Here is a 25,101-nt window from a genome sequence, read left to right on the forward strand (position 1 = left end):
TGTGTGGATCCAGAATTGGCCTCCATAGTCACTTACGGACTCATTGTTAAAACCGTGTTTATGGAAGATAATCTTATCTTACTCGGCTACGAGTGATCGCCAAAGAAGAAGAATAAGTAATGATCTGTGTCAGTTTTAAAGCCATCCGACTCCCCCCCCCCATGTTTTTAAATTGCTGGAGTGTATTAAAAATAAACAACATGTTAATGCTGCATTTTTCTGTCAGCCTGACAGCTAATTTTATTCCGGCTATGTATGCCAGTCAATTTTAAAGCCCCGCCCATCCCCCCCCCCCGCGCCTTCCTCAGGCCAGAGCGCGAGGTGCCGCCTCGGAAGGCGGCGACAGCACAATGAGGCGCTTGCGCAAAACGCCTTTTCCGCTTCCCGTCTTCCTCCTCGCTATTCTGCGCCTGGTTGGCCGAGAACGGTGGGGCGCGGCCGGAAGAGGCGGGGCCGAGCTCGCGAGCGGGTCTCCCAGGTGACAGCAAGGCCGGGCTGGCGGCGACGGCATATGAGGGAAGCAAGCAATGGCAACGGCGGCAGCAGCAGCGGCGGCAACGGCCACGTCTGAGCGGGAGGCCGCGTCCGCCCTTGAATGAAGGGAGCCCGCGGTCGCCGAGGGAAGCGGCTCCCCCTCGGCTCGCGCCGCAGCCGTCGTGTTGCCTCTTCTCCCGCTCGGCGCTGGACAAGGTGAGCGGGCGCCGGGGAGCCGCCACTGCCCGCCCTGGAGCCGCTTGTCCCGGGGTGTGTGTGTGTGAGTGTGTGTGAACTGGGCAGCTACTTCCCCGGCTCGGAGAGGAAGCAGGCGGGCCCCGTCCCTCCCTCGGCCCGCCTGCGAGCCCTGATGGGGCGGCCGCTGGTTGGCCAGCCGCGGTTCTCTCCCCCCCCCCGCTTCCCAGTGGCGGCTCTTCCGCCGAAGCGAGGAGTTCCAACTTGAAGCCCCCAAAAGGTGTTCTTTTCCCCTTCCCACCTTGTAAAGTAAGAGTCGCAGCCTGCCTCGCGGGGTTGTTGTGGAAAGCCAGCGGGAGGTGTTCTGCGGCACCCCTTTTACAAAAAAAGGAGCTTCATTCGGGCATATGTTTTCTGCTTTATGAGGGGGGTGGGGAGAAAGAAGAGAAGAAGAATCTTTATTTGCATCAGCCGCTAGCCATAGCAATAAAATAAAATGTACTGAATATAGAGGTAGAAACTTAGCTATAGAAAATACATTTTGGGGTTTTACATCAGTAATCAAATAATAAATCTTATTATAATTGCGCCTGCTAAAAACCTTGCAGTTTTTGCTGTCACCTGATCATCTCGATCTGCTAAAAGGAAAGACATAGTAGCAGTGGTTGAGTGACCCAGCGTGGACAATAATAGAGGGGTAATAACCCCGGCCCTCAAATCTTTATAAAGAGTGCAAGCCAGAAGCACATGAGTAACTGACGCAATGCTGCCATCTCCACATGGACATAACCTTTTTTCCGGTGGAATTTTTTGAAATCGACCCTCAAGTCCAGCCAAAGGCAGTATATTCAATCTTGCGAAAGTGAAAGCGCATCTGTATTTTGGAATTGTTAAATTTTGCAAATAGAATGCCAAAGTGTCAAAATGATTAGGCAGAAAATAATCATACCATGGACAAAATTTCCTTATTGTGGCCAAATTATTCTGTCTCTCGATATAATATAGGTGCTGTCTAATTAAATTATTTGCTTTGCTGAAGCCCAGTGTTAGTAACTGTTGTGGTGATAAACCAGAAAAGTGAAGCTTTCGGTGGACAATTTTAGTCCAAGCACTCTCATGACAATCTTGCGATGCTAAGGGTAGAAGGCCAGTGGGGTTTAAATTTAGGCAAAGCCATGCAGGAATTGCGACTGAAGAATCCCCAACACATGTCCATCCAACCTCTGGTTAAAAGTCTCTTGATAGATAGTGCAAGTAAACAGGGGCGCGCACACACACATACACTCTCAATATGTTAGTTTCTGAGGTCAGTGGGAAAATTAAACTGGAAGGAATAGAGGCAGGGATAATGACAGTAAAGTGTAAACATGTGGAAAACAGGGTTGCAGCAATCTAGCGGTGTTTATGGTAAACATCCTGGCACCGGTTAGTTAATTAGCATCTGTAGTTGAGTCAAAGGCCATAATCTCGTTTTGAAGTTCAATTGATAAGCTTGGTTTTCCTTTTGTGGGAATGAGTTGAGTAAAAGTTGGAAGCTGCTGTAAACCAGGTACAGTACTATAAATGCTAGTGATATTTGTAGTTCTTTGTAAAACAGTGCTTGCCACTTGGAACCAAAACCCACCTTTTTAAAAAGTTTGGGGTGCCCTCTGACATATGCAGCTACCATAGATAAAACTTCAAGCATTAAGGGATGTACATCACTAGATAAGTTATAGTTCCTCTTGTTCTTTTGAACTTTTGCTAGGCCTACATACATGCATTACTTGTGAGATTGCCTTTTTCTTCAAAGAAATAGAGTTTCTGGTATCACAAATTATGAGAACTATATCTAGAGATAGGGAGAAATGACCTTGATCATGTGAGATGCAGAGAGAAGCTCCTTTGCTGTATTTAATGCATGTTATACGGAATGAGACTTCAGTCAAGTGCCCAGATGTCTTTACTGCATGCCTGTTCCCCTAGATTTGATTCATAATAGCACCTCGAGCTGTATAGTTTATTATTCTATTCTAAATAAGTTTGAGTTATGAGATTGACTCTTAAGTCACGGGCATGTCATATTGGCAGTTAAAATTTTAGGATAAGCATAACAGTTACTTTGTTGCAAGTCTTAACTCTTTGTTTCTAGAAATATTTGCAACCCAAACATGTGTATGTTTACTGGGAAGCAAGTCCCAGTGAGCTCAATGGAATTTGATGTTGCTTGGAAGGGAAACTAGCTATCACTCATGGGTCTTGGTAATTGTGGCTACCAGATTTTTTGTTTTAAATGCAGGGTCATATATTTTAGATTCCATTTAAATCGAACAACTTGAACATTACACCGTTGACATTTAAAAGGCAAAGTTTCTACTTTATGCATTTGATTCACTCTGGTTGTGACACATTAGGAATGCTGGACATGGGTGGGAGTTGCTGTTTGAGGAATAGCCATTTTTTGAGCAGTATGAGTTGACATTTGTGACATTTTTTTTTTTTTTTTGCACCCATGAAAATCCACAAGAGACATACGTTAGGGTATGTAGTCATGATTACTACTTGTATTGAAAAAATTAAGTGTTTGCTATATTCAATCTATATGTTTTATCACTTTGAAAAAGCAAAACACCTTTTGGCCCCTAGATTAATTTCCAAGCTATCTGGCAGAGTGGCTAATGGGGATAATACAGTTGTCCACATATAGCACCTCATAGTCAATTTTGACTGGACTTAACCATGCAGGGGTCCTTTACCTTTACTCTCTTATGAGAATGAGGGGTTATGAACCATATTTTCTCTTAATTGACAAGGGTTGTCCCTTGCTCTTAACAAATTAAGTATGGTACTATAGTGCTAAAGAAGGATTTCTATATAGCTAAATGCGGTAAACCAGATAACAAGGACAGGCAGAAAGTAGGGGCAATGCCTATACTTTGAAAGTCTCCTTTCTTTTTACTGGGACAAAGGCATAACTTGCAAACCTCTTATCATATATTTCCTTTATTTATCTTTGCTCTACATGAAAAAGCTCCAACCATTGCGTCCTTCACTTGTTAGAGGAGTTGCTTCAGGCCCCTGCTAATTTTGGTTGTCTTTCTGTGCACCTTTTCCACCTCAGCAAGATGCAGTGACTGGAACTGTGCACAGTATTCCATATGAAGTTTGATCATAGATTTGTATAAGGCCATTATGATATTGGTCTTTTTATTTTAATACTTTTCCTATTCATCCCCAGCATGGATTTTGCCTTTTTCATAATTCGACATGACTTCAAGATTGCTTGCCTGAGTAATAGCCACCAGATCAGACCCCGTCATTGTATATATGAAACTAGGATTTCCTTCCCCAGTGTGCATCACTTCATGCTTAACTAAACCCCATTTTCCCTTTTAGTGCCCATTCAACTCTTTATTTGGAGCTCTTTATTATCCCTTTTCATTTAATCACCCCATGTAATTTGGTGTCATCAACAAACGTGGCCACCATATAGTCTAGCTCTCTAAACAACCTACAACAGACAATCTTAAAGAGGTTGTCTGGTTTCTGAGATGACAAAGGGAAGTCCAAAAGGGTGGCAAACACTATAGGCCAAAGACTTCAGTTTTAACTGAAGGGACAAAAGTGAGTAGGCTGGAGAGAATGCACTAATTGTGTGTTGCTTTGGCAACCAAGATGAACTTTTCTTACATACCGTACCTGAGGTATGACTTGTGAGGACTTGTGCAGAGAGTTAGGGGCCATTTCACTTCAGAACAATCTAGGAAAGTAGCGTAAGAATGAAGAAGAAGAAGGAGGAGGAGGAGGAGGAGGAGGAGGAGATAATAATGAGACTGGTGGACATAAAATCATAGAATTGTAAGTTGGAAGAGACCCAGCTTACAATTCAACCCCCTGCAATGCAGGAGTCCTGCCCACAGCTGTCTCTGGGTGAGCTCAAACCATTAACTTTCTGAGTAGCAGCCAGATGTTCTCTTGGGAGCTAGGATTCAATGACAGGGGCTCACTTAATCTGAGATACAGTATGCTTAAGGTACATGGTAGGACAACCTCCTTGCAGTGGTGAGTCTTTAAATTGTGGAAGAAGGTAGAAGGACTTATTCAGAGACAGATGCTGTATTTTCAGCCCTTTTTTTACATACTCTGAGAAATGCTAGCTCCAGAACTTAAGTTAGTACTAGTATTTATGGTATCTGAAGAAGTATGCATGCACACAAAAGCTCATACCAATGACAAACTTAGTTGGTCTCTAAGGTGCTACTGGAAGGATTTTTGTTTGTTTGTTTCTAGTATTTACTAGTTCATTGCAGTGTACATTAGTAGCCAGGTAAGGGGGAGGAGCATCATGAATGTCTGATTGTTCTAAATTTATGTTCTTATTTTATAATGCCACTCTTATCTGGTTGCTGTAACTGGTTGGAGCTCTTGGTTGAGAGAGATTATTTTCATGGCATTTAACAGTTGCATGCTTGTTAACTCTGCAGAATGCATTTGAAGCCTTGTGATTTTCAGGGTATTGCTTCAACGTCCGTTACTAATAGATACTGAATTTATCCCTGAGAAGATACGGATCACCTAAATTACCACTTCTGTTTCCATCCTCTTAGGTGTATGTGAACCCTTTGCTTATTGAGGTAACTGTGTTACTATAGGGTTATATCCCCCCCCCCCCGGTTCTCAGTTGGTGTCAAATTGTTTTGTCTTTCTTTTTTGGGTGGGGGAAGAATTGTGGGTTGTATCCAGCTAAATCAGGCATCCCCAAACTGCGGCCCTCCAGATGTTTTGGCCTACAAATCCCATGATCCCTAGCTAACAGGACCAGTGGTCAGGGAAGATGGGAATTATAGTCCAAAACATCTGGAGGGCCGAAGTTTGGGGATGCCTGAGCTTAAATCATTATTGAAGTAGGTCTGTAGAAATAAACAGTTTTAGGTTAGCCATGTTCATTGAATTTAGTAGCTCTACACTAAGTATAACTTTGTTAGATTCAACCAGTGCTTTTTTTCCCTGGGGGTACGCAAGGGTACGCATACCCCTAAACATTTTGTGAATCTTTGTACTTTTGTCCATTTACTGTATTTATTTTCCCCGATTTTAACTATAAAATGGTGTTTTTCTTGAGTCAAAATGAGAGTACCCCTAAACATTTTTTAAAGAAAAAAAAAGCCACTGGATTCAACCCAAAGTGTGAAGATAAACTTTTTTTCTTTCTCAGGGAGAACTCCTCTCTCTTGGCCTCCAAACCTAGGCATGCTTCGTTGTAGTAAATATAATAATACAAGCATACTTAGTTGAAGTGAATGAAATAATGCTTTTGACATGGGTTGGTTTCCATTTATTTTATACATTACCGGTAACTCCAGTCCAGGAGAGCCTAGATCTTCGAATCTACAGATATCTTTTTAGAGGGGTTATTTGTCCTGCTACACCTTATATGTGCATGGTCAGCTTCTTTATACATTTTCCTTACTGACCTTTATAAACCCTTGTACAGTTGAGTTACAACTATTTAACTTGTGTGAATTCAGCTTTATGTGCTTGGCTGAAAAAAGAGGGGTGACCTTCCGGAGGGAGGGGGAATGTTGGCAATCTCACAGTACTTTGAAATGTCTTTAGAAACTTCATTGCTGTGCCTTTGACAGAACTTTCTACAGGTAGATAAGGTTGGTGGATGAAGTTGGAGTTCCATGTGTAACCCCTTCTTCTTCATGGCAAGAGAGTAACAGGACAGGATTGCCTGCCTGCCACTATTGCCTTCCATCATGTTATTTACTCTTCTGTTCTTCTTGCCATTTACAGCACACTTATGATATATTATGCACACTTATGGTATATTATGGGATATGAGGATATGCTTCAACCTCATGCTGTCTTAATAAAGTTATTTGTGGTCATAAAATGCAATTCCTATATAAAGTTTGCAAGAATAAAAAAATATATAGGCATTGTGACATACAGACAAGACCTTGTTAGATAACAAAATTCCAAATATGCTGTAAAGCTCCTGGGAGGACTATACAGTAGTTTCTGTATAATAGAATAGATTTTGGGTTGCAGGACTCTCAATTATTTCACAAAATTGCACTGTTGAAGCTGAAATGGTGATAGTTATTATCTGAGAATTATTTTTCTAGGTCTGAAAGAATTCCTTGATGGTTGCTGGCAGCTCAATCCCTGCTCATGTTTACTTACTTTTATTCCCATGTGAATATGTACAGGATTGCAGGCTTAGTGTTGCATATCGTGAGAAAATGTAGGGTTAACAGACTTCATGGTGGAAGTAACAGTGGCTGTTTTGAACTGTAATAAACTCTTGATGAGAGCCAGAATGGTAAGCGTTATGAGCTGTATGTTTACAGAGTGGGAGTACAGGAGAAAGTTCATATTTGTATTTTCCAGTTTAAGTCTGTCTGTGAATCAGACATAGAAAGAACAAAAATACTATTCATTGCATTAAGGAATCAAATGTAAAACAGAGTGTATGATTGACTTTTCATTAATTAGTATAAACTTCTTTTAAAAATTCAGATTAGCTTCTTGTGAATCCCTGTTGAAGTGCAGTGGAAACTCACTCAGTTGATAAACTATGTTGAAATAGTCACTCAGTTGATAAACTATGGCAAGTAAGGATTGCTTCCATGCAGGGAAAATTTTGTCGGGGCAGAGAGGTGGTTCTTTTGTTCACTTCAGGCTGTTAATGCGTCACAAGTTACTAGCATAGGTTTGTGTGGGCAAGCAGGCAGGTTAGTAATTTTTTGTGACTTTTAAAATTAATAGTAAGTTGAATGCCCTGATGCTGCAGTTACTGAACTATTTGTGGAACTTGATAAAGAAGAGAAACACACACTTAGATTATAGTTTTTCCATTTTTATTTAAGTGTCCTATTCCAAATTATCTTTGTGGGGCTTAGGGAGCGAAGTGCAAAGGCTTAATCAAATAAAGATGTATGTTAGAAATGTCAATTATCACATGTAAAAAAAATAGAAATAATATGTAAGCCTTGTTGGGGTATACAAAAAGTTTTATCAAATATCTAGGCCACTGATTATATGCCAATTAACTATATAACCTGTTAAAACAAATAGTGATATAGTTTCCCTGCTTTGTCCCTCATTGTGACTGCTAGAAGCCAGCTCAAATTCAAAAGCTTCCTGAATTGTGCAAATCATTGAAATGATAGCTATTGGTATGCACTCAATAATACACAAAAAGTAGATTGAACCATTCAGTTGAAATGGTCTAAATTTAAAACACTATGAAAGGTAACATCTGTTCTATATGGCTAACATAATAATGACAATTCAGAGGCTTCCTATTTTACTCACATTTCCTTCTATTCAGCACAATTGTAAGCCTGAAGAATCAAGCTTAAAATAGAGTTCTATGAACTGCCACAACATTCATTCAAAAATTAAAAAAATAAAGGAACGTATATCGACTCTTAGCTACTAGAACTGAAAACAAATTTCAAAGCTCCTAACAGCCTAATAATGATTCTCCCCCCTTAAGTTGTTGCACTGTTGTTGGCTTTATTTACTCTGAATCTTCCTCCTCGCCCCCCCCCCCCATGACAGAAGAAGATAAGGATTGCTCTTCCTACTTAGTCCAGATGTAGGACTTGACTTTTCAAATCACTGTGCCCACACTAGATGAGAGCAATCTCCTCCTGTCTTGCCTACTTTAGGGGCAGGTATGGCCATATAATTCCATGTCCTTTTTTCATTAATTCCTATCAGCCATTCGGTTTGTTGATTCTGCTGATTCTTCTGTCTCCCTGTTGCTTCACTAACTCCTTGCACCGTCTTGGTTCCTGGGAACCCCACCCACCTGGGTGTCTCTTCATTTGGGGAGAGGGCTATGCTCATCACTTCCCCCCACCCCCCTAGAATAGGGCAGCGAGGCAACAGTTATCATGGAGGCAATATCCCTCAGGGAGATGAGTCTTGCTCTTTCCCTGAATTTGTCGAAGGAATGATCTAGTCAGGGCCAGTCTGGATGCCGCCAGACTCATTAGCGAATGGGTCCAGGAACCAAAACCCATTCCATCAGGTGGCTGTCCATCTCCTGGCTGTCATCCTCCAGGGCTCTGGGCATTGCTGAAACAGCCATTTGGCAGGAAGATTTACCAGCTTGGGGTGGGGGGTGGGGGGAGAGGCTAGCTCCAGCTAGGGATGGGTGATAATGTATATCAAAACATCAGTTGAAAACTGGTTTGAAGTTCAGATTGCAGTAACGGTTTCCGAATTTTTGAGCTGGCCAATCCCAGTTCACTCTCCAGCTGCCACCACCGCAGTGCGTTTCATTCCCAGGCGACGCTTGTGCCCTGCAAGGCTGCCCAATGCTTGCCCACTCCCTCCCTCCCTCTGCAGCTCAGCCACTGAGAGGGACGAGTGTGATCTGGCTGCAGCACACGCCACACTTTCTAGAAAACAGCAGATTCACGGCGTGTGCAGCGAAAAGTCCTGCTATCAAGCCATGCATGTTGCTGGGAAGGACCGAAGTGCTTTAAAAAAAGAGCGGTTCCTGTTGTGCCGAAGCTGCAAGCCTGCCTGCCTGTGCCTTTGCTCAAACAAGTGGGCTGCCTCAGTCCTCTTTTCCTCTTTGTCCCTCCCTCCACAGCCCAGCCACCCTCCCCTATTTCAGACATCGTGGTATATTGCAATGGTTAGATGGTAATTAGAAGAGTAACTTATCTCTTCCACCATGCCTCTGAGTCCTCAAAGAACACTCTTTCCACCCTAAGTTCTGCCACTGGGTGCAGCAGATTCTGAGGCAAGATGTGGAATCAGGCAGTTTAGAGAACCCACCTCTCCCCTGGACCTATTCAATTCAAGAGGCTGCTTATAGTTTGGCTTCTTAATATCTGCTTTCCTTGGTAAAAAAGCAAGACTTGAAGGTGACCTGGGGGGGGGGGGGGAGTAAACTCATGAATTCAGTGAGCATAAACATAGAAGGGCTGCCTAGGCCTAGTTTGGATGTTACAGCCAAAGAGTGTTTTAGGCAGTGGGAATGTGCTGGCTTTGTTCCTGCATCCATATGGTAGTAAAAAGTTGTGTAATACATGTCAGCATAATTGTATTAATTCTTTTGCAGGTGAAGACTTTCACCATGGCCATTACACAGTTCCGTCTTTTTAAAATTTGTACCTGCCTGGCGGCAGTACTGTCTTTTTTTAAGCGCTTAATATGCAGGTAAATAGCTTCTCTTGCATGTGATTTTGGTTTAATTGTAAGGTTTTCTCCCCTTTTCATTTGTGAAGAACTTTGTTTTCTTATTTAATTTCAGGCTGTGTAAAGCTTTGCCTTGATTTGCATGGTTACAGGTTTAAATGAATTTTACCGAAAAGAGTTTCTTTAGTCTACTAAGAAATAGCCATGGCAGTTGTTTTAAAGAAATAACTTTCACTTCTTCTTTTTCATGTCATCTATATAACTTTTTTCTGAAACTTCTGGTGTAGAAATGTTGAACAATTTTTCTTCTGGTTTGAAATGACACTTTTAGCAACATAGAAGCTAACGATGTAAACATTTCTTTGGAAAAAACGAAATGCTGTGCTGCAAAAGCCACAGAGAATGCTGCGACACCTTAAAGCCACTTACTGTGGCATTAGTGTTTGTGGGCCAGAGTCCACACCTTTGAATGCATGATAAGGTCATTTAAATTAGCTGACATATCTGCATTACCGTCCTGGGCTCCTATGGAGGAATTAATTAAATAGATAAATTCCTAAGTACAGAGAGAAGGGTAAAAAGTCTTCCATTCTTTGTTAGAGACAAAGTTAAGCAGTTCCAGGGAGCAGTAGGTGTCACAATACCTTTCAGGAGTGGGTCTTACCAGAGCTAACAAGATCTTGTATTCATGTGATTGGATTTTCTGTCGTCAATATTTGTTTGTTTGTTATTTGCATAGTCAATATTTTTTCCTCTTGATGAATAAGCATAGCTAGATAACACTATAAATAAACATCAAATAGAAACAATTTCAGAAAGTCTGTGCAGCACTAATTACACTGGTCTAAGGGGCCAGTTAATCTTTATCTGTACCCCCCCCAAAAAAAAAACATGGACAAATTGAGGCATGCAGATAGAATCATAGCATTGGAAGGTACCAAAAGGATCATCTAGTCTAACTTTCTGGAATTCAGGAATTTTTCGCCCAAAGTGGGGTTTGAACCCATGACGCTGAGATTAGGAGTCTCATGCTACCGACTGAGCTATCCCTCTACTACTCTTTTATGTAGAGGTATGTTTGTTGCTTCTGTAGTGTTCATTCAGTAGTGGTTCTATGAACTTTAATTTGGTTCAAGATTGAACCTTGAAAATACAGGTGAAACTCGGAAAATTAGAATATCGTTGAAAAGTGCATTTATTTCAGTAATGCAACTTTTTATTTTTAATTTTTTTAATTTTTACAAATGCTTTCTTTTGGAAATTCCACAGTAATAAAACAAATTGTTACAATAATAGAAAAATAAACAAAAATAAAAATCGCTATTACATTTCATTAATTACATTCTATTTATAATTGACCCTCCTAACGACAAATAATTACAATTGCAACAAATAAAGGCTTGACATATATTGCTTTGCATGTCATGCATCTACCTCATATATTGGTTTCACCTTTTAAGTTGCCTTACTGAAATAAATGCACTTTTCGATGATATTCTAATTTTTCGAGTTTACCTGTATTAACACTTCACTTAAAAATTAGAAAACAAAAGTGCAGTCCATGTGAAGATTTTGGTAGTTACAGCATAGTTCCCATTCCTGGCAAGCCTCCCTTATTGCTGCCTCTGGCTTTATACTCACTCTCTCTCACACACACACACCCTCAAAATATAAATAGTGAGAAGCATGCATGCAATAAAGAATGTTAAACACTGTTCCATCCATTTGGGCTGCATAATTCAAGAAATTTAGCAAGACTTTATCAAACTGAAGACTCGAAGCTGTGTCTTCCAGGCACGGTTCTCTCTTCAAAGTTCAAAGTTCTTTACACACTTCAGTACCTGTGTTTTGGTACAGAGAAACTATACAGGCTACTGCTTCAGTTAATGTACCAACACAAGGATTTTAATGGCCAGATTCCACAGGAGGAAGAGCAATCGGAAAAGGAAGTGACCTCTTCTTTTTATATATTGTAAAGCGGGGGAAGGCAATAAGATGCTCTCCTAATGGTATGGACACTAACTCCATCAGCCCCAGCCAGCATGTGCAATAGTTGGAGTCAAAGAGAATTGTAGTCCATACTATCTAGATGGCATCACATTGTATGTGTTCCCTTCCAAATCACAGATACATAAGCAGGTGAGAAGTAGTCAGGTATGTTGATTCTTATGAAGGAAATCACATGATCAGCTGAGAGACATCTACAGCAACTAGGATAGTAGTGGGAGGTTTAAATTAAGATAAAGATATAGACCAGAACTTCTTCAAAAGCAGCTATTAATCTTTGCTTGTTCACACAAAAGTTACTAACCTTTTCAATCCACTACATGTTCACTTAGCTACGTTCAATCATTTTCTTTAACATATTTAGCCTCACCAATAGCTCTTAGTGTTCGTGTTTTCAGAGCTAAGAAGATCTCTGCCTTTCTTTTTCAGGACTGGAAGAGGGCGAAAACTTAGTGGAGATCAAATAACTTTACCAACTACTGTGGATTACTCGTTGGTTCCAAAGCAGGTAATCCCTTTAAATGTCCGTGATTGAACAATAACTCCAAGTGGCTCAGTCAAATATACCGGTAGATTGTTGTTTATGAGTGTCAAGCTGCAAATAGAAAGCTGAAGTCTCACTGTTTTCATCTTTAGTCAGAAGTAGAAGACTGGACTTCGTGGGATGAAGATGCACCTACAAGCGTGAAGATTGAAGGTGGCAATGGCGATGTGGCCAATCAGCAAAATGGTTTGGAAGAAATGGAGCCTGACTATTTTAAGGACATGACGCCAACAATAAGGAAAACACAGAAAGTAGGTTTCAAGCATGCATAACACCAAACATCTGAAGAAGTGTGCATGCACATGAAAGCTCATACCAATGACAAACTTAGTTGGTCTCTAAGGTGCTACTGGAAGGAATTTTTCTATTTTATTTTGTTTCTACTATGGCAGACCAACACAGCTACCTACCTGTAACCAAACATTATGTAACATCTTATAAAGTAGTCCTTATTAGTATTTGGTGCAGAGGAAAATTCTTTGTGTGAATCAGCTGTTCCGGTGCATTTTAGTTGCATATGGTTGCATATGGCAGAGGGATAACATGCAAAATTAAAAGTGTTACAATACTCCATCTTGATCTCTTAACTGGCTAGTCTGGGTTGCTACAAGTACAGCAGCATGAATAGTTACATTATTGCTGCTTGTTTCAAATTTCGGAGTCTTCGGAGGAAGCTTACTAGAACGGCATTTGTAATCAGGTGACTGGCTTGTATGTTTACTGGCAACAGTATGATACCAAGGGAGTTGGTGCAATTAAGCTTTCCAGAGCAGCGTTGACTCGGTTCACGAGCCTTCATAAGCTTTGGTTCTGTCTCTTTTCTCCTCCTTGGTATGCACAAAGAGGAAATCATAAGCACCTTTTCTGTTTTAAAGCAGGCCATGGGGCTCTGTTTTGCCCAAACATGCGAAACACTAGTTTGTTTAAACTCTAGTTAGTAAACTCTAAACCAGCGTTACCAAAGTTTGGACATAATGGTAAATCATATTTAAAAAATGGAAGGAGATGCTTCTGATCATTTGGCTGCAAGAGGTTGGGAAGGGAGAGTGAGCAGCATACATCTAAAGGTCATGCAGAGTAGTTCATTGTTTGGGAAGTGTGGGAATGCTTGTGTGCCCGAGTTTCATTCCAATTCACAGATGTGCAGGTGTGAGTCTGTACCTTATTGTCAAGTAGTCAGATATCATATTATCATGAGGCATGATTCATTGCGGCCACAGTAGGTTAATTAGCTGAAAATCTTGCAATTCATTCTGTTAATAATGGAGGTATTTATTATATGTTTTCTCTTTCTTCTCCAATGTTATATTTCAGATTATTGTTAAAAAACGTGAACCCTTAAGTTTTGGGAACCAGGATGTCAATGCAGGATTTTCTAGCAGATTAGCAGCTACACAAGACACTCCTTTTCTTCATCAATCTGTAAGTATCTTCTCTGTACTCATCACTTTCTGTGTTTAGATAATGTTTTCTCTCAGAAGAATCTGTAACTATTTTTGCTTTTTCAGAGGCAGGTTGTATGGTTGGAATGTCTCTTAAGGGTACTTTCCAGTGCCAGATTTCCAAAGGCAGCACTTTGTTTTAAAGAGTGCATCTTGAAACTTGTTGATTATATCACTCCTACCTGTACTCCTACCTCCCATAATACAAAAGACCTGCTAAATTGCAAAATACAAATGGTTGAACTGCCAAAGCCTCATCCTTCCAAGCATTGACCAGCTATTTCGGTGGCTTGTTGTAGAGTAGCTTCTGGCATTGCTCACTACACTTTCTTTCCTGCTTATTGTTCTCCATGGCACTGGGTATAATTATGTTAGCCCAGCTGCTGTATTGGCTGATCCAGTCTGCTCCCCCAGCTTTCAAATTGTAGGATTGATTCAATTCATTCACTTCCCCCTTAGCCCCTATTACAGGGGTGTCCAAACTTTTTTCAAAGAGGGCCAGATTTGATTAAGGGAACATGCGTGAGGGCCGACCAAAGGTGTTTACCTTTTTTTAGGATTGAAGTTGTTATTGGATTTTACCCAAGGAAATAAACTGCCACAGGGGCCAGATTAAACTGACCGGTGGGCTGGATTAGGCCCCTGAAACAGACTTTGGACATGCCTGCCCTATTACATGCAACAAGTATTTCTGTCAATATTAAGAACTAAACCAGTGCATCCATTTGTTCCCTCTATCGATAAATGTGGTAATTCTCCACTACCCCCCATGAAAAGGATGTGATGCAATAGACAATTGCCCATAAAAGGAAGTGGTTGTCAACCCCCCCCAAGCCTGCCAAAAGGCTCCCATAGGTGTCAAGGGGACTCTGCTGAATAGGGTGTGTTGTGCTCAGTGGGGGAGCTGAGGGGAAATCAGGTGGAAGCACCTTCTCTGAGGACTTCTGCAGTTCTCCCTTTCCCCCTGTTCTGAAGCCCACCCCATTCAGCAGGGTGCTCCTAATCCTTGGAAGATGCTGAGGGAGGAGGAGCAAGAATACTCACCTTGTGCTAACCCCCTTTCTTGGTAACATTTCTGGATCCAATCCTATATATCATGCCTTTGGTTGACATAAATTTAGGATTTCATGTATGTAAAAACTAGGATGTGACAGAGACATCTGTGATAGTTTGCTTTGTCTGCTAGTAAAAACTTCAGGAGTTTTAGACAGATGTTTCCAAAGGGAATGTTACAATCTAGTGTGGCAGGAACATGGAAGAGTGATGTATGTACAATTAAGGAATTAATAATGTCTTGGCCAGCACTAGAAAGCAGAAAATGCTTCTGTGTTATAGGAAGTTCATTCAACACATAGCTGTCTTCATTAAGCACTGTGGAGAGTGGTAGAGTTGCTGTTGCCTAACTAGGATTCCATTCCTATAAATAGGATGACACACCCCAAATGTGGAATAATAGTTTTCTGAGATTTAGCAAGTTGATTCTCTCTCTATAGATGTGTGTTGAATTCTTGTCCTTTTCCAGCCAGAACTGGGAGACTTGGAGACATGGCAGGAAAACAGAAATGCTTGGGAAGAAGAGGAAGATGCCTCCTGGCAAGCAGAAGAGGTTCTTAGGTAAATTTGCACAATCTTATAATTGGCTTTGGAATTGGCTGTGGAACCTCGGTTTATGAACACCTCGGTTTACGAATTTTCGGTTTATGAACGCCGCGGACCCATCTGGAACGGATTAATTCACTTTCCATTACTTTCAATGGGAAACTTCGCTTCAGTTTATGAGCGCTTCAGTTTATGAACAGACTTCCGGAACCAATTACACCCATGCTTCGGGTTAAGTACGCTTCAGGTTGAGTACTCTGTGGACCCATCTGGAACGGATTAATCCACTTTCCATTACTTTCAATGGGAAAGTTCGCTTCAGTTTATGAGCGCTTCAGTTTAAGTACTCCGTGGACCATCTGGAACAGATTAATCCATTTTCCATTACTTTCAGTGGGAAAGTTCGCTTCAGTTTATGAGCGCTTCAGTTTATGAACAGACTTCCGGAACCAATTGTGTTCATAAACCGAGGTACCACTGTACTGCAAGTATTTGCTGTTAACTAGCAGGCATTGATTCAGGAAGGATGCACTTTTAATCGTGTTTACATGTAACACTAAGCTATAGTTCAGGCATCCCCAAACTGCGGCTCTCCAGATGTTTTGGCCTACAACTCCCATGACCCCTAGCTAACAGGACCAGTGGTTGGGGAAGATGGGAAATGTAGTCCAAAACACCTGGAGGGCCGAAGTTTGGGGGTGCCTGCTATAGTTCATTGTTATATGAATGCTTGTATGCTCCTCCCCCACCCCTTTTCCTTTTCTGATACAGTCATGAGCTATTGGAAGCTATTGGGCCATTTTCACTGGCACAGTGAACTTCAGTGCATGCAACAATTACGTCAGTAGACTGATTAGCACAGAACACTGGATGCAACCTGTTGCTTGTTTTTGAACAGAAGCATGTTCAAGCGGGTGTTTCATTACACATGAATCCTGAACTGTAGTTAAATTTTAATTGTGGCTTATAGAAACCAGCAAGCTTCATAAGCCAGGGTTTGAAATTGGCTTGTGGTGAGTAGAAAAGGAAAGCCGCTCACCAGAGGGAGTGGGGAGTGTGCAAGTTTAAGGTCACCTAAGCTCTTAACTGTACTGAGCACAGCATTCATATAAGAGAATTAAAAAATACAGTGGTACCTCGAGTTACAAACGCCTCAGGTTACAAACGCTTCAGTTTACAAACTCCGCTAACCTGGAAAAGTTGCCTCGATTTGAGAACTTTGCCCCAGGATGAGAACGGAAATTGTGTGCTGGCGGTGCAGCAGCAGCAGCAAGAGGCCCCATTAGCGAAAGTACGCCTCTAGTTAAGAACAGTTTCAGGTTAAGAACGGACCTCTGGAATGAATTAAGTTCGTAGCTAGAGGTACCACTGTAAACAGAAACCCCAAGTATAAAGAGGCAATACAATTACTGTGAAGATTCATAACACTAAAATCATTGCAATTTGAAAAGCCCCAACACTTTTGTGAATTTAATACTGGAATGCTGTTCCCAGTGCTGCTCACTTATAACATCCACAGCATTAGGCACCAGGCCAAGAATTTTCTGTTCACCCAGGCATTTGATTGCTTCTGTTTAAGGCTGTTTTCTGCACTTAATTTGAACATTTTATAGTTTGGTTCTATTTTGTTCTACAATCCGCTTTTGCAGATTTGGTTTAAAATCAGGATAAAAATGATGGACCGTATGCAGTGCTTCAGTTCTGCTGGCATGATGAACTTTCATGCATGCAGCGGGGCTTCCTCTTCTCTCCGCCCATCCCCAGATGTTTGAGAGCCCTTCTAGAGCATATTTTGGGGTGTGCAGAGGGCGGAGAATAAGTTTCATTACACCAGTGGAAATATATTGAATGGAGACCCTTTTATTTGCTCACTTAATTTTTAAAAAAATACTATTTATCAATGAAAAGTGGAGAAAATCCCATATTCAGTGTCCAACTCAGCTAAGAGTTTATGAATGACAGCTTCTGCATACCTTCCTATTGCATACTTAGTCAGCACAAGAACCCAAATAGTGTGGTTTGTAGGCACAAGAGGCCAACTGCCTAGGAGCCACATGTACACCATCTTTCTTTCATGATGGAAGAAAGGCGGGATCAGCAGCGTTTGCTAAGGATTCCACTTCATCTAAGTTGCTGATAAAAATGTTGAAGCATAATTTTTTTTAAAAAAAATGTTGAAGCGTACTGGACAGAATGCTACAGCGTTTCATTCAAAATCCCATTCTGGTTGGTGGAGAAGCATTGATGAGTGCTGTTTACGTATGGCTGTAAAGATGAGCAGGAAAGGTCGTTATAAGATACCTTGGTTCTCAAACAGAAGCCGTTCCGGAAGTCTGTCCGACTTCCGAAAACGTTCAGAAACCAAGGCGTGGCTTCCGATTAGCTGCAAGAGCTTCCTGTACTCAGTCGGAAGCCGCAGAAGGGTGTCAGACGTTCAGCTTCCAAAAAAAGTTCACAGAACTCTTACTTCAGGGTTTGTGGTGTTCGGGAGCCAAAACATTCGAGTCACAAGGCGTTCGAGAACCAAGGTACAACTGTATACGTATGAGATCTTGGCAAAAGAGAATACCGGTAGTTTAAATTGTCAGAAATACTGAATCCTTAAAATAATACCTTCCCTAGCCACCAGAGGGCTCAGTATACATCTAAGCCTCTCCCATTCTTGATTAAAGAACAATCGTAGTTCCTTATATTTTGGTTTCTTGAGGATTAGTGTTAATGCCATGGGTGGTTTCTCATGCCATAGTCAAAATACATGGTCCGAAATCTTACCCAACTGCCACAAAAGGGGTGAATTTTACTTCAGACAATGCTCACTTCTGTTTTACCAAGCTTACGTTGGTTAACATGTTACATTGCTTAGCTCTAAATTGTATTGGAAAGTAGATTATATTCTGTGGGTAGGCCTCTATTGGTCCCATCCCAGGCAGCCATTAATTCTGTGTCACTGTATTTGTGCACCTTCTGTATATGGAAAGCATTTGCATCCATTAGATGGAAAGTCATTTCCATCTTTTGCATCCATTGATGCCATTCTATTTTTTTTTTGTCAAATTGCAGGCAGCAGAAAATAGCAGAAAGGGAAAAAAGGGCAGCTGAGCAACAAAGGAAGAAAATGGAGAAAGAAGCACAGCGGTTAATGAAGAAAGAACAAAATAAAATTGGTGTGAAGCTGTCCTAACATCATTTGCCTTGGTCTCACGGAGCCAGCAGTGGGGAGAGAATTCAGCTTCATCATTTTGTATTGATTTCAGTATTTTTTGAACTCCAGCTCACTACTTATTTCAAAGCCATCTTGGAAGAGACGGTTGGTTCTTCCATAAAGCAACTGGACAGTTCAAACAACGACAGCATCATCCCATTTAATCCCATCAAGATGGGACAGTGTTTCCTGCAGAAGCCCTATCCCCGTGCACTCCCACTGCGAGAAGAGCTGCTACTTCATAAACTCTTCAACTGCCTGTTTTGAAGCTAAAGGGAAAAAGGGTGTAAATAATTGAATGATGGCAATCTACTCTATTGTCTATTATGCTTATTACGAGAAAGGTGTGTAATTAAATAATTTTAAAGAACGTGTTGCTTCACTGCTTGTTTTCACAAAACCCTGCCTTTACTGCAGTACTAAGTGCCTCATTATAAATTTTAGGGAAGCCAGTTAAGCTGACGGTGTCATACGTAGAAGGATAATTTGCTTAAGGCCAGCCATGGTGTAGATAACTTTTTTGTTTCTCTGTGATGCATCATAATGGCTTCAGGCAAAAGTGTTCCAAGAAGATGTTGCTATCATCTTGCTTTGTTCGATGTACTTGTGATGATGTTTGCTTTCTTGCATCTTTAAACTCCCAAGACAAAAGCCCTGCTGGAAGGTTAAGCTGAGATAGCAACTTCTACTTCCCAAACATAGGCAACAGGTGTCTGCCTGCTTTCATGAAAAATTCCAGAACTGCTTGGGTGATGATCTAGGCATTGCTTATGCAGATTAATAGATCATTGGCTGCTTCTGAACTTTGAAATCCAAGTTTTAAGGGCACAAAACTCCATTGATATGCTGAAGTCTCAGGAGTGAGGCAATTGTGTAAGTCCCGGCAGCCAGATGGACTGTACTCCAATGCATGCGATCAGGTTTCTTCCAGCTCAAGTGCAAAGAAGCCTTTCCTTTCCTGGTAATGAAGGGTTATTGCATCTATGCCAAACATCCAAAACTTTGAAGAGTGTGTCACATGGAAATATTGAGTTGTCAGATCAACTTGAAGCTGGCCTCACTAAGGAAAAAATGGGCAGTTGATTGCACAGGAATGAATTGCTCTAGTATGTATCGCTTAATTTAGCATGCTGAGCCAATCCTTGGGCTGTTTGTCAAAACTGAAGGCAGCTGGAAAAACTTATATGGACTCCTGTTTTCCCAGGTTGCTTGCTTAGGAACTCATTCCATGTTTAACTTGCCACTTCTGAAACAGGAGCATTGGTGCTTGTGCCGAGGGCCAGCCTACATTTTACCTTTGTTGTGTAGATAAACGGAGGTAAGATTCCTACATTAGATTTTAATGTGTATCACTGGCCCTATTTTTCAGGTTGGTTTCCATATCAAATATGTTGGGAGTGTATAAGCAGAGACATGGGTGGTTCTGTGGCCTAAACCACTGAGCCTCTTGGGCTTGCTGATCAGAAGGTTGGTGGTTCGAATGCATGACTGGGTGAGCTCCCGTTGCTTTATCCCAGCTTCTGCCAATCTAGCAGTTTGAAAGCATACCAGTGCAAGTACTGTAGATAAATAGGTACCGCTGCAGTGGGAAGGTAAACAGCATTTCCATGTGCTCTGGCTGCCATCACGGTGTTCCGTTGTTCCAGAAGCAGTTTAGTCATGCTGGCCACATGACCAGGAAAGCTGTCTTTGGACAAACATCGGCTCGCTCAGCCTGAAAAGCGAGATGAGTGCTGCACCCCATAGTTACCTTTGACTGGGCTTAACCGTCCAGTGTTTCTTTCCCTTTCCCTTTATAAGCAGGATAGTCACCCATTACAGGAAATATGTAAGCATTTGTCAGTAATTACTTTAATGTGATTTAGTAGCAATTTTATTTGGATCACAGCAATTTTTAGAAAGAATCATTTTTTTCATTTCTATTACAGCAACACCTAAGAAATGTGCCCTTAATCAGTCTATCCCCCAATTAATTTGCCCTCAGAGTGAAATTGGTTCCCAAATCTTTAGTTATCTACCAACTAAATAGATTAAATCTTACAGTCCCAATACATAGTTTTACCCAAAGGAGTGAATTGATTTCAGTTGTAAATAGTTTAGACTAGGGTCCCTGAATAATATCTTGGCCAATATAATGATTATTGGTTTTTGTTGTCCAAGTGGCTATATTACTTGGGTAATCAAACTCTGGGTTTTGTACATGAAGGATGTGTATGAATATTTGCTGAATATAAAATAATCGAAACCAGTGGAATTTGTTTCTTACGTGCTTTAAGAGAATGCTGTTTGGCTACACTCTCTGCTTGACCCACTCAGTAGACAGTCTCTTAGAAAGGAAAAGAAAAAAATGAACTGTTATAAAAGTGGCTTTTATGGGATGGTGTGGAGAGACAGACATTGTCCTTTAATAAGAAAGTACATCTTCAGCGCATTGGTCTGAAAGAGATATTTATTCCCTTTCACAGTCCCACCTAGTTAGTCATACCTATTATTGTTTTACAGTGGGGTGGGGTTTGTTTGTTTGTTTTTTGCTTTGAGAATTGTCCAGAAACTTCCTCTTATGAGGACAGCTTTATAAAGTAAATGAATTCAACAGTGTGACTAGAACCACACAAACCCGCTTTATCTGCCTCAGTCATTGTAAGCAGAACTGGGTAAGGAATTTCCCCTTTGGTTTTAGCAGGATTTTATTAGGCTAGCCAGAACCAGGGCAGTGGTTACAGAGCAAGGATGGGGAAATGAGCGGAAGCAACGAAGAATGCCAAGTGGTCCCCATGCTCACTGATTACCTTTCCCTGCACCTCCCATCCCCTAAGATGCTGTTTGCTCCAGCAGGACTCACTTCCAATATCCCAAGTTTTGACTTAAGGGCACAGGAGGAAAGTTCAATTCAATGCACACATGTATTTACCCTTTGCACAAAACATCATTCTATACAGTGGTACCTCTGGTTACGTACTTAATTTGTTCCGGAGGTCCGTTCTTAACCTGAAGCACCGCTTTAGCTAATGGGGCCTCCTGCTGCCGCCGCGCCGCCAGAGCACGATTTCTGTCCTCATCCTGAAGCAAAGTTCTTAACCCGAGGTACTATTTCTGGGTTAGCGGAGTCTGTAACCTGAAGAGTTTGTAACCCGAGATACCACTGTATTTCCCACTTCATACCCATGTTTCCTGTCCTTAGCTCAGCTGCTAAACTCCTTGCATCTCTGTAGACAACTCACAAGCTTCCCAAGCCTAATTTACCTGAAGGTGGTAAGGACGAGGGCGGGTGCTGAATGCAATAAGTGGTAATGAACAAGGTCTTTCTCTTCTTTGGCCGCAATAGGAACAGTAACTGCACCTGTATGCTGCTTTGCTTCAAGATGAGCAAAAGCGGTAAGATTGACAAGTGCCAAAACTATGGCTGTGGAGTCTGTGGACATCCAGATGTTGAGTGCCACCAGCCTTCCCTGACCACTTGCCAGATGTGAGGGATCTGGCCCTCCAGATGTTGCTGAACTATAAATCTCACCATCCCTGGATCCTTTGGATTGGAATAGCTAATGGCCAATTGCAAATACCGCCTTTTGAGAGGAGGACTGTGGTCAGGCAGCTGCAGGCAATCTTGGAGGACATAATTATTTCGATCCATCCCAATCTGGGTCTAGTCCTGGCCATGGAGCTAAGTTGCCCTTGGTTGCCTTGATGGAGAGCAGGATAGGGGGAGTGTGACTGGTTCCTGCTTCTTGATCTTGATCATTGGCATTTGATACCACCGGCAGGGAACTGGAACTGGGGGGGGGGGGGGTGTTACTGTATTATTACATTGATTCCAATCCTACCTTCAGGTTTTTTGTGGGTTTCTTGCATTCAAGTGGTGTATAAATTTCATGAAACAAACCAACCGTGGGAGGGCCTAAGGTTACCATATCTTCCATTGAGCATGGCAGCCGGTGCTGCTGGGAATTGTAGTCCAAGCACACCTTGTGGGCCTCGACCCCTGGCTACACATTGTGTACTCCCTACTTGTAACCCAGATTTCTTGCAGTGATCCATGCCCAGCTAAATCACAGACCCCAGTTCAGTTTCAACATGCTTTACTTATAACTTGTGATTATAAAGCATTCTTCTTCTTCTTTTTCCTTAAAAGATTATTTAACAAGAAAAAAAATAAGTTAGTACACATACATTTAAAATATTCCTCCATACACTTGTGTGACAGCAGTACGTTCCGAGTAAGACTTCATTTAAGACTTTGAACAGACTTCATAAAATATATTCACAATCATATTTATAAAGGTGGTTAATAACAAGATTCAAGACTCCACCCACCCACCCACCTACAATAACATTTCCCCCTCTCTTTTTAATTTTTGGTTTATGGTCCCCTTGTACACAGGATCAGTGGAATGCTGGGGGCGATTACATAATTAAAGCACCACGAAGAAGCACATACAGACAATACATGCGAGGCTTATGTAAGCTGCCTTTGTAAGAGTGTACTTTCCCCTCCCATCTGAAAACAATTTGGTATCACAATCCACACATCCAACGACAGAACGAGAAGTGCTTAGCATGCTTTTTCTCTCTCTTTTTTAAAAAATGCACTTGCGTTTACATTTAGCGGCAGAAAGTCTCCATGCCACCAATAGCCTTTCTTCTTCTTCTTCAGTTTCAAACAATGAACATGTTTTCAACTAAATATAGTGCAAATCAAACATTTAGGAGCAGGACGGACAGAACCCAACATTATATTCACGCAACCAGAACCACACCCACCAGAACTCAGCCTCTTGGCACAACTGTACAGGAGAAGTCCCTCTAGGGTCTGACGCTGATGGGCACGTGGCGGAGAGAATTCAAGGCGACCAAGCAGCACCCTCGAAGCAATGCTCCGAAATTGTAGACGGGGTGAGTCCCTCCTCGCTGAGTACTGAACATCCACATTACCGTTGGCAGAATGGGAGCAGCTACGGCCAAAGCATCAACAAAGAAGCTGCTGCTCCAGTATCGTTTCACAACGCTCCTCTCGGACAACTTCGTGACATTCCCAAAGCCTTCGGCGTGACAGTCTGTGAAGTCCAGTTCCTTCATGACTCTGTTCTCGTAATACCTAGAATCCACAGCATCGTGTGCCGACTCCAGCGGGGATAAAAGGATAGCGGAATTCGGATCGCATGGAGTCAAGTCCACGAGCAAGTCTGTGATGCTTTCGAGACCAGATCCGTCGGATTCTTTCGAAGCTGAAGAAGGGCTGATGGGGCGTCCCTCGTGCGCCTTGAATATGTTCTGGATCAGCTGCTCCATGCTTGAGCTGTACAGCAACACATCAGCCTGAACTGCCTGCTCCATTGCCAAACTATGGCTGTGGCTGTCATCTTCTTCTTTGGCATTTGTGAGGTTTTTAACGAGATCCAAATGGTTTAAGGGGGAAGGTGTAAAGAGTTCGAGTGTGGCGTCCATCGCCGTCTCTTCAAATACATCGTTCCCATTGGCCACGTCATCACTAAGCAACACACCACTATCTGCCATATCCTCCACAGAGTGGTCCTCCATGAGCATGCTGTCAGCCATTTTGGAGTAGGCTGCACTCGGAGTCAAAGACTTATCAGGTGACCCACACACATAATCTAGGCTGTGATCCTCGTGACAAGAGCCGTTCTGTGCCATTTCCATGCTCTGGAGCAAGGTCTCCAGCTTCTTGTTCTGGATGTTAATGTCCACAAAATACTTCTGAATCCCTTTGTCTTTCTCAGCCAAGCTGTTCTTCATGGTTTCGATAACCTGCTTGAGTTGTTTGATCTCCTTCCTTGCTTCCTTCAAGGCAAGCTGGGCTTCCACCCGATGACACTCTTCTTCAATCCAGTCTTCCCTCATGCGGGCAAGTTGAGATTTCAGTTCCTTGATTTCTGTTTCTCTGAATGGAGGGCAAAACAAAACAAGGCATCATTTTCTGTGAGGAGAACCTGCCCTTTTGAGGTTACCAAGCTAGGAGGGAAAAGATATGGTGAACAAGATGTGTGAAGAAAGCTAGAGGTTTTCTGCTTGAATCAGACATGGTCAGCTCATAGACATGGTTAACTCCTCTGGATACTGTTGGACTACAAGTCCCATAATCTCTGACAATCATGTTACCTACTCCTGTGGTAGAGTAAAGAGATACCCTTATATCAAGAAACTGGCTTTTATAACAACAAAACTATTATACTGTATAAACTGTTTCTTGGGCCATTGACTGACCTCATGTTTAAGCAAGAACGTTATGGATGAAACCCAATGTGGTGGGAATGAAAGTCCCCTTCAGTTCCAACCCCCTGCAATCTCCTGCCCCCTTCTTTCAAATCAGTTCTGGAGGGTTTCTCCAAGTCTCTGGGGCAGATTGGAGGGGGTAAAATCTGTCTTGCATCAGCCCCCAGCCAGCATGGCCAATGATCCAGGAAGATGGGAAGAATGTTTGGAAGGCCATCCATGCATTCACCCAGGGTAGCCAATGTGATGGACTCCTTGTT

At 41.9% G+C, this 25,101-nt stretch overlaps 2 protein-coding genes across 12 annotated transcripts in view; one reads left to right on the forward strand and one right to left on the reverse strand.

The window, feature by feature from the left end:
- Positions 1 to 455: 455 nt before the first annotated feature.
- Positions 456 to 18,983, forward strand: EBAG9 (estrogen receptor binding site associated antigen 9). Of its 5 annotated transcripts, none has more exons than XM_035125305.3 (7): positions 456 to 978; positions 9,743 to 9,840; positions 12,256 to 12,334; positions 12,463 to 12,621; positions 13,685 to 13,792; positions 15,335 to 15,426; positions 18,472 to 18,983. In XM_035125305.3, the coding sequence occupies exons 2-7, from the start codon at positions 9,758 to 9,760 to the stop codon at positions 18,590 to 18,592; spliced, it is 642 nt and encodes a 213-aa protein (XP_034981196.1). In that variant the 5' UTR covers positions 456 to 978; positions 9,743 to 9,757; the 3' UTR covers positions 18,593 to 18,983. The 5 variants fall into 5 exon arrangements, with proteins under 5 accessions (XP_034981196.1, XP_088531967.1, XP_034981194.1 ...); XM_088675841.1 differs by having other exon boundaries at positions 456 to 690; positions 15,306 to 15,426; XM_035125303.3 differs by having other exon boundaries at positions 456 to 690.
- A 3,689-nt stretch (positions 18,984 to 22,672) lies between these two features.
- The window catches only part of SYBU (syntabulin), a 45,892-nt gene continuing 43,463 nt past the window's right edge, over positions 22,673 to 25,101 (reverse strand). For all 7 annotated transcript variants that reach the window (XM_088675836.1, XM_035125119.3, XM_035125117.3 and 4 more), the window contains one exon: positions 22,673 to 24,509. In XM_088675836.1, the coding sequence (XP_088531962.1) occupies positions 23,414 to 24,509 (1,096 nt within the window). In that variant the 3' untranslated portion in view covers positions 22,673 to 23,413. The remainder of the gene's footprint in view (positions 24,510 to 25,101) is intronic.

This window comes from Zootoca vivipara, chromosome 8 (genome assembly GCF_965207765.1).
Source record: "Zootoca vivipara chromosome 8, rZooViv2.hap1.1, whole genome shotgun sequence".
Taxonomy (NCBI): domain Eukaryota; kingdom Metazoa; phylum Chordata; class Lepidosauria; order Squamata; family Lacertidae; genus Zootoca; species Zootoca vivipara.